At 45.8% G+C, this 15,982-nt stretch overlaps 1 protein-coding gene across 1 annotated transcript in view; it reads right to left on the minus strand.

Moving 5' to 3' along the window:
- Positions 1-15,982, minus strand: part of Abcc4 (ATP binding cassette subfamily C member 4 (PEL blood group)) — a 212,873-nt gene that overhangs the window by 60,673 nt on the left and 136,218 nt on the right. The window contains exon 20 of the mRNA XM_085698192.2: positions 8,466-8,545. Within this exon, the coding sequence (XP_085554318.2) occupies positions 8,466-8,545 (80 nt within the window). The remainder of the gene's footprint in view (positions 1-8,465; positions 8,546-15,982) is intronic.

Raw genomic sequence — 15,982 nt, forward strand, 5'->3', positions numbered from 1 at the left:
TGCTGGTCATCCTGAGGTGCTGACAGAGTCCTGAGGAGCGCATGAGTGAAGCGGGGTGAGGGTGGGGTCGGGGCTTCTTCAGGTAAGCACAGGTAGGACAAAGACGTACACATGACACGTCTTTACAGTCCCTTCAATTACCGAGTAGGCCACACTTCACAAACTATGATGGGATAACGTTATACAGACTCGACTGTAAGTTCTTTAGGAAACGTTGACAAACCCAGTTACAGTGCATATCCTTATTCAAGGAGAGGTCAACACAGCCAAGCACAAGCATTTGTGTGTGCAGTCTATGTGAACATGTAGGCACGTATGTATGCGTGCCTGTGTGTGAAGGTGAAAGGTTAATGCTGGGCATCTTCCCCAATGTCTTTTCTGCCTGATTTCAAGAAAGGGTTTCTAATGAACCTAAGGCGCACTGATTGGAATGGGCTAAGCTGGTTGACCATTCAGCCTCAAGGAGCCTCCGCGCTATCACCTCCCAACTCCTGGGATTACAAGCCTGGCTTTGCTGTACCAACTGAGCCATCTCCCAGTTCTGCCACAAGCACTATTCTGCAAACCGTTCATCAAGCACCAGTTTTGTGGAAAGGTCATATATAAACAATTGATTGATCCTTGAGGGTGTTTATGGGCACACGCATGTACTCATACACAAAGGTGTAGAATCCTGTTGTTGCGGGAGAATTATCTGTATTCTGTCAATCATGTATTCTAATAAAACACTGATTGGCCAGGCAGGAAGTATAGGTGGGTCAACCAGACAGGAAGTAGAGGCGGGGCGATGAGAACAGGAATATTCTGGGAAGCAGGAAGCTCCCTCTGCCATTCCTGCCCAGATCACTGAAGAAGCAACATGTGAGCTGACAGCTGAAAAAGGTACCAAGCCACATGGCTAACATAGATCAGAATAATGGATTAATATAAGCTATAAGAGTTAACAAGAAGCCAGAGCTAATGGGCCAATCAGCTTTATAACTTATAGAGATCTCTGTGTGATTGATTTTCTCTGGAACTTGCCGGCTGTGGGGTACCGGGCAGGAACAGATACCCCAACAAGCCTGTCCTCATGTTATATCCTGTTATGTGAAACCAAACACAACAAACCTTTGTTCACAGGAAGGAACACTGCAGCTATAAAACAGAACCGAGGTTTAGAGGATATGGAGCAGATGGAATACGCTGGTCTGTATGACGTGACCTCTCCCCTTTAGTGGGGCACAGCAATGATTTTATAGCCAAGCACAGCGGTAAAGAAATGGATCAAGGGGCTGGAGAAACGGTTCAGTAGTTAAGAGTACGTCTTGATTGTGCAGGGGACCCAGGTTTGGTTCCTAGAACCTACAAGATACTTTACAACCACCTGTAACTCAGATTCCAGGGGGGCTGATATACTCTGACCTCGGCAGACACCAGCCATGCACATGGTACACATACATACATGTAGGCAGAACACTTTAAAAAAATAAGTTTAAACCGGGTGGTGGTGGCACATGTCTTTACTCCCAGCACTCAGGAGGCAGAGGCAGGTGGACTCTCTGTGAGTTCGAGGCCAGCCTGGTCTACAAGAGCTAGTTCTGGGACAGGCTCCAAAGCTACAGAGAAACCCTGTCTCAAAAAAACAAAAAACAAAACAAAACAAAGTTTAAAAAATCTAAAAAACCAATCTATTACAAAAATTGTGTCACGATGATGGGTAACATGGATCATCAATCATCGGCGGGACACACAGCCACCTGGACACGTCTGTTGGGCATTTACACGCAGGGCAACTGCGTTGGGAAGACCTACTGTGTACGTATCCATATTCCTAAGACTATTTTCTACTAAGTCACTTCTGGCCATGTATCTTGTGATAGCAACTCAGAAAGAAATTAATACAACCATTAACAGGAAAGAGGCCATGTGCTGGCCTTCTAAAAGATAAATCCATGGTGGGCGATAATTGTGTACAAACAGAATACACACTCGGACACAGACAGACAGACACATATACACACATGCTCGTCTACCTAGCTGGTGGTTTGTTTCCTTCTAGGAGTTAGTCGAGGGGGTGGGTAACTAGAATGGTCCCTGCCCCTTAGGACATGCATCATGGGCAAGCAATGTAAAATAAATCCATCTGCATACAGAGTCTCAGAGACCATTACACTGAGAAAAGGGTTCAGGTCCTTGTTCCAGAGCTGGACATTCCCAGGCTGGGATCAGGAGGTTATAACCTGCTATCCACTGATCAGATTCATCCACCATAACATAGGAAATTCTTGGGTTCAGGGGAGAATTCTTAGTTAAGTGCTGGAATCAGCCAAGATAACGACATTTCAAGCAGAGAACAAAGGTGCCTGCTGCCCGCGTTGAGAAGTCAGGGGTGGTTTGCTCCACACACCACAGGGGTCAGACAGTCAGCAGGCAGAACAGAGGACCAGTGACAGGTAGATTTCCATGTAATCGGGAAGTGCTCGATGCAATACCTGAGATTTCATATAAGGGAATGAGAAGGTAGTAGATGAGAAAAAGTATTCTGAAAAAATTAGCGAGGAGTGATAAAAATGAGAATGATTGAGGTTTATCATACGTCAAGCACAAGCAAAATCATCAAAAGTTTAGTTTCAGCACACTTGGTACTCAGTACATCCTTGAAAAAAAAAAGGTCCCTGCCAATCTCCTTCATCTTCCTCAGTTAAGAGGAAAGTCATCACAGGGGACTTTGGGTGACACATCTTCCTCCCACTGCGTGGTCAGAGGGGGCTTTGGGTGACACACCCTCCCGCCACTGCGTGGTCACACAGAGGAGGCTTTGGGTGACCCAAGGCTATACACAGGCCTATCCCTGCCTTGTTTTCAGGCCTTTCAGGTAAATGATTCCTCAGACCTGTATATCAGCTTTTAAATAATTTGGGTTTACAAGGGTAGGGAGCCCAGGTAAGCTGTAACTTCAGGGGCTTCAAAAGTATTGTTCCCTGCTGGATTCAGGCCACCCTCTCTGATCCCATTTCTGGGAAAGAAGAAGACAGCCTGGCCCTCACCACATACACACACACACACACACACACACACGCACGCACGCACACACACAAACACACCCGACTCTCGTCCTCACCGGCCAGATAACCTGTCCCTGTAACACATGTCACGCCTCTGATTCTCCCTTCACCCTCCCACAAAGACTAAAATGCACAAGGGCCTGGCCCCTGGCCCTGAATTCCAAATAGAGTTCTCTCCTAACTCCACTCAATGCTTACATGCTGTGCTCCTCTGTCACCGGGACCCCTGCATGATGGCTCCACACCTTGGCACGTAACACGCCTCTTTTCCTGTAGCTCCCATCTTACCCTTCAGAGAAACAGCCACTGTGGATCAACGAAGAACATGCACGCTCTGCCTCCCCACCCCTGAAAGTCAGGGTTAGGTTAGGTTAGGGGGCTGGGAGGGGCAGCCTACAGGAACGGGAAACAGTCCAACCCCAAGTGACAGGTTTATATAAAACAATGTTTTCCTTTTGGGAAAAAGCTAAGGTACTTTGCAAAAATATCTAGTTACAAAAACAGTCACACAACATTCTCCCATCAACTATGACAAATACATTTAATTAAACTTATTATTAAAAACAATGAGTTCTAACTATTTTAATTAAAATGCTACTAAAATTTTAAAAGATGTCATCTATTAATAATCTGATAACTGCTTTAAGAAAACTTGGGACGATGAGCTGGTGGTGAGATGGCTCAAAGGGTAGAGCACTTGTCACCAAGCATGATGACCCGAACTGGTCCCCAGGAACCACGTGGTGTAAGGAGAGAACTAACTCCCCCAGGCTGTCCTCTGCCTTCCACATGTGACACCCGAGAGAACACACAGTAAGATAAAATGCGTATTAACAAAAAAAAAAAAAAGCAAACTAAAGTCATGCTGCTGAAATGGGCTGATCATAAGGAATCAGAGTTAAACCTGTGGGTTAATGACCTTCTCTGTCTGTCTGTGCTCGCGCACACACACACAGACACATACACATACATATACACACGCATGCACACACATAGGCACACACACGCATACGTGCACACACACACTCACTCAGCTAGTTTACCAGTACATTCATCTCCCAAAGGTCAAATTCCTGCTTGGAGACTGTCAGATGGCATTGAAAATTTAATTCCTATTTCTTCAACACCACCTAGTTTTAACCTGCAGAAAACGATTCTGTCTTGATAGAGGAATTGGCTTTAGAAATACTATGTATACTTAAAGGGGTCACAATCTCCTGAAAGGGTAAAACACATTTGAACAATACTTCCTAAGCCAGAGGTAAGCTGCCAGCCATTGACAGCTCCAATATAGCTTTGTATTTTACGTTATTATTTCCAATCATGTATTTATACTTTATTTAAAATGCTCTCCAGCTCTGTTCTATCCCTTGCAACTGCCTGTCAGTTAAAAGGGACAGAACTGTCCTCCTGTGTCTGTTTTCTGTCTAGTCACTAATGACCCACGCGGGTACCCACCAAGAGCCCGGTCTTTCAGACGTCTCTTCTCAGCCTTCCTCCAGTCATACATCTCACAACGATGATGCGTGAGCTTTGAGAAAACAGACTATGACATTACCGTGTGCTATCACTATAAAATACCAACAGCTAATACTTGGAAACAAACCCGGTCCGCATCCACAGAAATATCAATCTTTCCTTGAAGCCTGAGGGACAAAATTAGACTTCAATGTGGCCAGGAACTTTGCTCACATCTTAAACAGAATTTCCCGTACATCCCCGCAGTGGCATGACAGATTTCTGCCCAGACTTCTGACTGGTTTCCTCAGAGCACACGGACTCTGGGCCCCTGCCACAGATGGTGGGTTCTGTCCTCAGGCCCCACCCCCTCCATTCCTCAGCATCACAAGCAGGGGGAAACTTAAGTCCTGAACTGACTGACAAAGCCAACTCAACTGTCATCATCTTTCAGAAAGCTGATGGCGTCCACACGCTCGGGATTAAGCAGTTCACAGGAATGACTGTCATTTCGTTATTTACTTGTAGCGATCCGATCTTATTATCCAATAAAGCGTGTGTGTATGCATATCTTTTGTAAGGAAGAACTAGGAGCCAAGCAGTCTTTATCTGAACCTCGCTTGGCTTTCTGTCACTTCGCCTGTGGACTTGGGCTTTCACTCTGGGGGCACTGCCTCATCTCCAGCTCCAACTGCTTCAGCCAAGCTGAGCACAGGAGCATCCTGGGAAACTCCCTGTACATAGGAGGAGCGGTAATGACTTCCAGGATCCAATGAGCAACATCAAGGCTTGCAGCCTCCTGAAGTCAGCAGCAGGGTTTGCTAATGACATTAAGAACAAAGGCAGACAGGAAGTTTGCTACTAAGGTCAATTTTGAAAGAAGGTAGAAAACCCTTCAGGGGACCCAGGAAACTGGCTCAGGGGATGAACGAGGAAATAAGACCTGAGGAAAACTGCCTACACCTCAGAGTCTGTGGAAGGGAGTAGGTGCTACTATTGAAAGGCAATGGTCTCCTGACTTGAATGGCTTATCTGGTAGCTAATTCTCAAATTTCTATTGCTATCATTATTGTTCTTTTTATTTGTTTTAGTGGCACAAGGAATGGAACCCAGGGTCTCGGGAATGCAAGGTCAGGAGAGCTACATTCTTAGTCCAAATGTTTAAAAATGTGTTAAAGGGTTGAGGCAGAGTGGACACAATGTTGTGAAAAGCACCCCCCAAATACCCACCTGCACCCCAGAAGCTCCAGCTGAGGCCAGCCGGAAGGTGAGGGAGGCTGACTGTCATTTTGACCTTGCTGCAGTTCAATTCTGGGGACTGTTTAGGAATGTAAAGAGCAACCCCCCTGCCATCCGCCTCAGCTAGCAGAGCTAATAGGCTTCTAATTAATTTCCAGGAGATTGCTGTTATAACTAACAGGTTTTAAACATTTGGTTGATTGGGGAAAATGAATTGAATATAATGTATTTGATTTGGAAAATTAGTTTTCATTCTATGTGCTTACCATAATAGTGTTTATTTTAAGTTTACATGATTCCATTAAGAATCCCAGAACACCACTGGGCAGTTTTCCTACTGACAGAGTCCTATCTGGCTTAAAAAGAAAAAAAAAATCAATTTACATTTAGATTTTTGTTGGCCTTTCTTTGAGGGTAGGTTAAATTCATTTTGTGTGTGTGTGTGTGTGTGTGTGTGTGTGTGTGTGTGTGTGTGGCTTTCATAAAAATCTTTGCTCGATCATATAGCAACAGGCACCAAATATTCCCAAATGATCACAGCGACTCTTCATGAGCAGCCCAATCCGTCATCAGACCCTCCCGGGGAAGGCTGCTGTCCGGTGGAGCAGCTAAGGCACCGTTTCCCAATTTTATTTGGTTCCTAGGGACAGCCATTTAAACAGTGAATGTCGGGAACTGTCTCTCAAAGGGGCAAGAACAACGGCGGAGGATCAGGGCTTTTATATCGAGCTAACACTATTCTTAAAAGGAGAAGATATTCCTTCCTGAAAGGATTACGGAAGGCTCAGGAGAGGCACTGCAAACACACAGTGACAGCACAGCTGGATCCTGGTCGACGACCGAGCTGTCCTTTATGTGAAACGCCTTTTGCAGGGACACCAGCATCAAGATTCTTCTGGTGGATTCTAGAAACGGACTCACTGGCACTTTCAAAAGCGGTGAACAATGGTTAAGTGTCCCAAGACTGTGTGAGTGGGTACTAAAGACCCTGGCACAGCTGGTCCAACTGAAGTCTCTCCTCGCAATGCTGAGAACGTTTTCTACTGAAACCGAGAACCGTACATCCAGTGCATTTCTCCAGGGGTGATGCAAAAACACACGAGGGATTCTAATTAGGAAGGCTCACCCCGCTAAACACACAGTGGGCCAGTCAGCTCTGAAAACTCAACCCTGGCCTAGCTCGTGATCGTGGAGAAACAGAACCCTCTGCAAATGCTTCTAGAAGGAACTAATAATCTCTGTCAAAACGTGTGTTTAAAGTTATCTGTATTCTGCGGGGTAAGGGAGACAAGTCTATAGATGCTTCTAGGGGACAGAGAACATAAGTAAATCCAGGAAGACCCATTTTAACAACAAGTTCACAGAAGCAAAAGAGTCTGGTGCGTTGATCTGCTACAGAGATTCCACCTGTGAGCCCCAGGGGAGTGGGAAGGGAGGTCTTCACCTGTGGGCCACGCAGCTCACAATCAGAGAGCCTGGGCTCCCTTTCTGGGTGACTAACAGGGATGCCAGCAGTCACTGTAGCCACTCTTGCTCTTTTTTTGGCGGGGGGTAGGACGCAGCTAATTTACCACATTAAGGAATCATTCAGTTCCTTAGATCAGTGACTCCAGAAGAAGAACCTAAGCTTGGGGGAAGGGCCCAGCACGACGAGGACATAACCGAAGACCCCGCGGTGAGGCTGCCACTTCCTGCCCACAGCTCGGCGCAGTCAGGAGACTGAAAAGGGTCCGGTCTCCAGGCAAGTGCTCCACAAGCAGCTGGGATCTGAACGTGTGCACAGCCCTTGATGGATGTGTCTCTTCTCCAAAATAAACGCTTGGGGGAAAACAAAAAGATCCCCTGCCTGAGTCACTGAAAAGTAGACGGAATTAAATGACAGAAGAAAGCAAAACAAAGCAGATAAAACCACAAGGAGCAACAACACTGAATGAGGAGATGAGAGATGAGGTGACCCAACATGATTTCCCTGGGCCTCAAGTTCACAGACAAAACATGTCGGAGGAGGCATTTCTGTGGGATTCTTTCTTTCTCTTTAAAGACACCTTAAGACAGAGTAATCAGTGTGGAAAAGTTGCCTAGGAAAACAAAAAGGACCTTTTCTGAGAAGACTTTGATCCTGTCCTCCTATTATTGGCTTAACCATGCCTGCATTTAAGGCTTTGAATCTGCAATAACCGCTCTCCTATTGTCCTTGCTAACAAAGTATTATTTGCACCTTATTATTGCTAATCTGTTCTTTGTAAGAAGCCACACCTGGTTTTACCCCACCCCCTCCAAAAAAAAAGCATCCCCCCCCAAAAAAAAACCGGTGCAGTAAATATTTGCCCTTTGTGGCAATACAATGCATAATTTAGTTAATCTGGGTTATCTTTCCGTGAGAGGTGATTGTTTCTATATTATGAAATGTGTTCACAGTAAGTCAAATCCACGCCAGATACCTGGGAGGCAGACGGAGAGCCACCTACCAGCATGTAGCTGCCATGAACCAACGCTGACACGCATGCACAGCCACACCTACACACACATTACTCACGCTAAGCTAGCTTCCCAATCAGAACCGCGCCTTTCTTCTACAAACATGGCCTTTTCTAAGGGAACATTACACACCTCCGGCCCCACAGCCCCGCTGCCACCCTCTTTCCCTCACGGAAAGGCCCTGGAAAAGAAGAACCAGGGCCTTCAGTTCTGAGTTTGAAAACACAACATGATTTTACATACCTGGATAAAGTCGAGAAACGTCAGGGGGAGCAAGTCATCCATATGTCCGATGTCTTTGGAGAAACGATTTAAAATTCTTCCTGCAAACACAGGATACGAGAAATTATGCATCTCCCCAGATAGACCCTTCAAGAGAAAAACTTGCAAACAAATCAAAACAATATTTTAAATGCATATGTATTTAATATACCAGGCATTCATATGGAATAAGCCAATGTCAGTGGCAAAGAAGAAGAATATGGGACAATATCTGAAGGGAAACCAAAGTACCACCAAGTGGGGCTGGACTCAGAAGCACAACGTGGTCCTCGATGGAAAAAAAAAATACGTCTATATGGACACATACACACACACAGAGGAACGGAAAAACCTGTGACAGTGTTGGCTTGGTAGGGTTTAGAATGTTCCTTTATAGGTCAATCCAAGTACAAAGTAGGTAGATAAAGGAAAAAAAATGACACAGAAATACATAAATTCCAATTGCTATATTAGTTTTTCTTTAATCATGAGAATTAATTTTCCTAAATGTAAACTGTAACATTTAGTGTTTTATCCCCCAGGATGGTTCCCTGGATCTGATATCCCAGGAAAACTTGAAATGCTTCCCAGTGAGAGGAAGCATTGTGAGCACACCACCGGAGTCGTGAGTCCACCACCAGGGTCATGAGTACTAGTGTCATCGTGAGCACACTAGAGCTATTGTGAGCACACTACCAGGGTCATCGTGAGCACACTAGAGCTATTGTGAGCACAGTACCAGGGTCATCGTGAACACACTAGAGCTATCGTGAGCACACTACCAGGGTCATCGTGAGCACACTAGAGCTATTGTGAGCACACTACCAGGGTCATCGTGAACACACTAGAGCTATCGTGAGCACACTACCAGGGTCATCGTGAGCACACTACCAGGGTCATCGTGAGCACACTAGAGCTATTGTGAGCACACTACCAGGGTCACTCCTTCAGGTGTCAAAGGGACAGCTGTAGACTTGGACATCCAAAGAGACAAAAGGAAAGTCAGGCAGGGAAACAGAACAATACTCCACAATTAAAGATCAGGTTCTACCGTCTACTGCACTTCCTGTGGAGAAGAACCCAAGAAAACAGTATGCAGTGTAGGCTTCAGAGGACATCAGTCAAAACTGATTTCTAGCAAGCATCTATTATTTTGAATAATATGGTTTTTAAAAAGTGAAGAATACACTGATGGGTGGTAGGTAGATGGATGGATGATGTTTGGATGGATGGATGGATGGATGGATGGATGGATGGATGGATGGATGGATGGACGGACGGACGGACAGATGATGTTTGGATAGATGGATGGATAAATGGATGGATGGATGATGTTTGGATAGATGGATGGATGATGTTTGGATGGACGGATGGATGATGTTTGGATAGATGGATGGATGATGTTTGGATGGATGGATGGATGGGTGGATGGATGGATGGGTGGATGGATAAATGGGTGGATGGATGATGTTTGGATAGATGGATGGATGATGTTTGGATGGATGGATGGATGGATGGATGGATGGATGAATGGACGGATGGATGATGTTTGGATAGATGGATGGATGATGTTTGGATGGATGGATGGATGGATGATGTTTGGATAGATGGATGGATGATGTTTGGATGGATGGATGGATGGATGATGTTTGGATAGATGGATGGATAAATGATGTTTGGATGGATGGAAGGATGGATGGATGGATGGATGGATGGATGGATAAATGGGTAGACTGATAAGAGTTTATATAGTGGCAGGCAACTCCCTGAGCTATTTTCTGGTTGATGCTTTGGCAGGCCATGGTACAGATGTGACATGAGGACCTGGGTGTACTCTTGCCAGCACTGGGAAGGAGCATCCATTGCCTCTGCAATCCTTCCAGAGCACCTGGCTCTACCCAGAAGCACAGGGTGTGCACGTCAAAGACAAGCAGGCCTCAACATTCCGACTTGGGACACACAGGCTCTAGAAAACGTCACTTCATTGACGTCTCTGGCAGGTCCAGTGACATCTCTTCTTAGCTTTAATAACACCTTCCTTAGTGACTTGTCCTGAGGATTAAATGGCCCCAAGAGTGTGAGAGAATCCTGTCATGATGCCAGGCACTTTTTAACAAGTGCTGGAAAGCAAACAAACAAAGAGATGGAACACTGACTTTTAGCCAAATTCTGAGTCGTTCCGCCCAAAGAGGAAGTTCAACTGTTAAAATGTGGATTCTGGTACAATAGCTGGGGCGGAGTCAGAATGCCTGCAGATCCCAGGGATGCCCTGTCTACTGCTCCCTAGAGCAGGCTAGGAGAAGGAAGCGACAGTCCAAATCAGGTCCATCTGAGAAAACACTACAATTAGATAGGCAGATTCCCCCTGGATATCCCTATGGGTTCTGAGGACTACATTACAGCTCCATAGATAAGAGCATTTGTTCAGTGACTACAGGGACCTGAACTGGCATCCCTGGCACCCAGGTAGAAAGCCAGGCCTGGTTGCATGTGTCCCAACAGAGGAGACATGTGGGATATACAAGCTTGCTGGCTAGCCAGCCTAGGGTAAACTGTTCCGGTTCAAAGAGACTCTGTCTGAAGGCAATAATGCAGAGTGATGCAGGCAGACACCAGAGGTCTTGTTCTAGCCCCCATCGTGCACCTCCACCCTCACACCACACACCACACACAAAGACACAAACCAAACCAAAATCATTAGATACATGATAAAAGCGGGGGAGGGGTTACACTTTTGAGAACACAGGCAAGATTCAGACATACCAGATGTAAGATTAGCTTTAACAAATGTCAAAAGCGGTATTCAAAATGCCCTTAAACAATGACAAGATGGCTCACTAGAGATGACCACGCCACCAAAAACCATTTTACTAGACTCAAGGATCTTCAGGTCTGAGCTAGCAAAGGGGAGCTAACAACAGAAGACACAAGAGGAAGGTGGACCACTGAGAAAAGGCCTCACTACGCAGCCAACCCAAAAACGCCATGCCAAAGATCCCCACAGCCTTCACTCTTAGTCACCAATGTGACCAAGAGGGTATCACAGCAACTTCCCTGCAAAAAGCACGGAAGAGAATGAACAGTGTTTGCAGAGTCTTGGGCCTTGTAGTGGACGAGGAAATCAGGGCTGAGTTCAAGGCCTCACAGTCAGAGGTCTCCAAATCAAACCCTTCTGAGTCCCTGCCACCCCTCCATACTCTGCCATGCCTCTTCAGGGCAATGACATGTGGTCCCTGCTGGAATGTGCCAGGGAAAGTGAGCGGTGGGGACCGAGCTTCCCAGGAGAATCCAGTCCCTCTTCAAACTCTTCTGCCAGAAGACTGCCTACTTAACACCAAGTCTTGCCCTCCGGAACACCCAAATGCTACTGCAGTACACTCGACCCTCAGAACCACTTTCTCCTGACATGACAGCCCTCTGTACACTTAATCACAGCCTTCACAGACTTCTCAAGTAACCTGGTGACACTACAGGGTCCCTCACTGACCGGGTCCTCCCTCGGCCACTGTCTCTGCACACACTCAGATGGCCACACTTGATGCCAGTGTGCAGGATTCAAACCCAACCCCCAGGGATTGCTTGCACGCCTCTGTGTGAAGTGGAAGCCCAGCACCCCGTTCTGCACAGTTACCATGCCCAGGATTGCTGAGGCCAGAGAGCATGCTCGATATTCATTAGAAACAAACCTGCAGCAGCAGTTTTCTTTATTTGTGGAGGTGGCTCTTCATTCTGGGGACTGTCTCCTTCGCTGTGCAACACATTTTTAGTTCCGTGCACTCCTGTCTGTTAATTTGGGTTATTTCCTGAGCCAGGGCAGCTGCTCTCAGAGTCTGTGTCTTTCCTCCCTAGTCTTTCCTCTGTCAATTTTGGGGACTTTAATCTTCAATCTTTTACACGTGGGTATCCAGTTTCTCCAGCACTGCCTTGCTCTAAAGCAACTGTGCTCAACCTTTTTGGTCACAACCCTTCTGGGGGAGGGTCACATATAAGGTATTTACATTACGATTCATAACAGAAGCAAAATGATAATTACAAAATAGCAATGAAATAATTTTATGGTTAGGGGGTCACCACAGCATGAGGAGCTGTACTGAAGGGTTGCAGCGGTAGGAAGGCTGAGGACCTCTGCTTTAAAGTATGTTTGGACAGAGGATTAATACCTAGAATATATAAATAACTAAAAAAAGAAAGAAAGAAAAGAAAACCCTAAATACCCAAAGAAGCCAATTAACAGCTGGGCTTGGAAGTGAGGAGATGGTTCTTGCAGTAAAGTGCTTCTCCACACGAGCACGAGGATGTGAGCAGGAACCCTAGGTACCCAGCACTCATAAAACACAAGCGCAACAGCGTGTGCCCATCAGCCCTGGGGAGCAGAGACAAGAGAATCTATGGGCTCATTGACCAGCAGGCTAGCTGAATTACTCAGCTTCAAGTTCAGCAAAAAGCTCTGTCTATAATAATGATGATGTCGTCGATGACAAACAACATTGACTTCTGGCCTCCACTTACGTATGCAACACTTGGGCATACACCTGCACACATGTACACACACACACATGAACAAATACACATACACAAGAAGTAATGATACAGGGTCAATACAACAATATAATAATAGATGGTTCTCAAATGATGAAATACAAGTGACTAGGAAACATGAAAAAAAAGAAGTCCAAGATCTTCAGTTGCAGAAGACATAAAAATCAGAATACACTAGATTCTAAGAGATGGTTATCATGAGGAGAAAATGCTGGCAAAGGATGCTGGGAAGATCACAACCTTTACCCATGACTGGCAGGAACATAAACTGATTTGGCTACTAGGAGGATCAGTAGGAAGGTGCCTCACACAACCCAAACAGAATTACCATTGGACCCAACACATTCCAAAGAATAAACCCAGAGGACTCTTACTCAACACACCAGATACCTACACACCCATGTTTATGGCCTCACTACTTACAAAAGCCAAAATATAAAATATAAAATGAGCCAAGGGTTCATCCTCACACACGTGATTAAAGCAAATGAGGTATATTATAAAAAATGGGTTTTATTCAGGCATAGAGAAAAATGGAATTACAGTTTGCTGGAAAATGGAAACAACTGGACATTATCACATTATGTGAACTCAGACAAATATTTTTTTCTCACTTTTGGATCCTAGATTATACACACACATTTTAAAAAGTCATACATATGAGACAAGACAGCAGAAGAGGGATTGGGGGCACAACGAAGACTAGCCAGAGAGGAGAGAGAGGCAGGGGAAGGGAGAGAAGTGGCTGCTGGGGAGTGAATGCACCCCAAAATCCATGCTACGCGTCAGGGAAACTGTTCTCACCAAACCCATCACCAGGTACAATGAATAAATGCCGACAGAAAAAGAGAAGAAAGCTCCACGTTACTCTAACACTACGCTGCACAGGCAGATGAGGGGAAGGCAATATGAACAAACCACTTTGGGAGTGTAACCCTTTGTTTGGACCCACAAATTCTATCTCTAGGAACTACCCTAGACCCACAGGGCAGGATGGCCAGTGTGCATGATGTTTACAGGAAGTACAGAGTAAGGGAAAATGGGGACGGGCTGGCTGCCCCGAGATCCACGCTGTCATCCAGGAGTCGTGCCCTCCCCCACAGCACTGCTCGGCTTTTCTGTCTTGTGCAAAGAGAAAATTTCACAGAAGATGTCATCCAACTTCTTTTCAAAATACAAATTTATGAAGGGTTACGTTTTAGAAACGGAGAATCTGCAATCAGCGTCACAGCTGGAATTCTGGCCTCTGTGGTTCCATGAAGTACCCATGTCTAACTCTCAGCCTTCTCCTTATTTTCTGAGTTAGGTTCCCCCACTAAATTCATGACAATTCAGCTAGACTAGACAAACAGTAAGACCTACATTCTCCTTCCTCCCGGGCTCCCAGCGGCCTAGTGCTCCATCGGGTGTCCTGTGGAGGTATTAGAGATCCTAACACAGGCTCTGATGCTTCCGCAAGAGGTGCCTCCCTGCCCAAGCCACCCCCTCCCTGCTTCAGAGATTCAGATTTCTATGGGTATTATTTTTATATACCATAATATTGAGTAGCTGTTTCATAACTCAGTATCTCTTACTAGCATACTAAATAATGTGCTAATCACTCAGAATAAGTCTAATACATTCTATTCCCCATCACCACCCCCTCCCCAATGTCTCTTGCATTTACAATCGCTGGCCTCAGGCAACCATGAATTTACCTTTTGTCTCCATAAGTCTTTTTCACAGCACCTTTCAAATAAATAGATTAATTTACTATGTTGTCTACTGTATCCATTTTTTCCCACTTAATCTGACACTTCTGAGGTTCATCCACGACACAGACTTTATTAAGTATTCCCCCTCTGAGCCCCATTCTTTAAACACAGAAACAGTCTTAGGTACCAGCAATCAAAGTCCCACCAAACATGCCATCCTTGACCTCGAAGGTAAGAGCAGAGATATTTGGTGAGCTCTTTGGTATTAAGAACTGATCTGTACCTACATCTTGCCTGGCACGCGGGAGGCCCTGGGTCCCATCGCTAGCACATCAAAGTACACTGTGCGACATAGAGGCCTTACCTTTGATTGATAACTACAGAGAGAAGAAAGAGCTGGAAGGTGCTGGAAGGCACCACATTGAGTAAAAGCGGTCTCTCATGGGCCTGTTGCTAATTGTCGGTAGACTAAAGAAAGGAGCACAGGTGAATGAGCCACCTTCTAGGTGAGATGTGGCATCTAAATCCAAGGAGTCTACTCTGAAGAGCACACTGTCCAACAGCACAAACAGAATGGATGAGCCTGGTGTTCTGCGCACAACAGCCATGGTCATGTGAGGTGAAGAAGCCCTTTTAAGAGTGGTGCATGCCTTTAATCCCAACACTCAGGGAGGCAGAGGCAGGCGGATCTCTGTGAGTTCGAGACCACCCTGGGCTACGCGAGAGCAGAAACAGATCCAGATAGCGGTGGCTCACACCTTTAATCCCAGAACTAGACAGGAATATAAGCCGGATGAGACAGGGACTTGCACTCTGTCAGTCTGAAGATTTGTTAGAGGTGAGAGCTCCCTAGTCCTCGTCCTCCTCTGACAGCAGGAAACAGCAGGACTTCAGAGGACCTATTGACACTCAGTTAAGATGTAAAATCCGTATCTGCAAAAGGGAAATGATAGATGGATGAATGTGTCTTTCCCTACCTCAGAGTTCAGGATCACAGATCGGGAGGAAGAACGAGGACATGGCAAGAGCCAACTTCTAAGTTCAGGAGTAGAGCGCATTTGTGGGGTGTCACTCATTATTGTGGGAGCTCAAAGCTGAAAGGGGGCATGGAAGACTCTCATGGCTAGTAACCTCCAGATCACAGAATGAAAATCCTGAGATCCTGCTTTGAAGAATCTTCATGGCACAGAGGAGGAAGTGGAAGCTAGGCGCACCCCACTTCAGACATTTTGGTCTTCTCCCCATATTGTTTGTCTTCTACCTCGG

Source organism: Myodes glareolus, chromosome 12 (assembly GCF_982192425.1).
Source record: "Myodes glareolus chromosome 12, mMyoGla1.1, whole genome shotgun sequence".
In the NCBI taxonomy this organism is placed as follows: Eukaryota; Metazoa; Chordata; class Mammalia; order Rodentia; family Cricetidae; genus Myodes; species Myodes glareolus.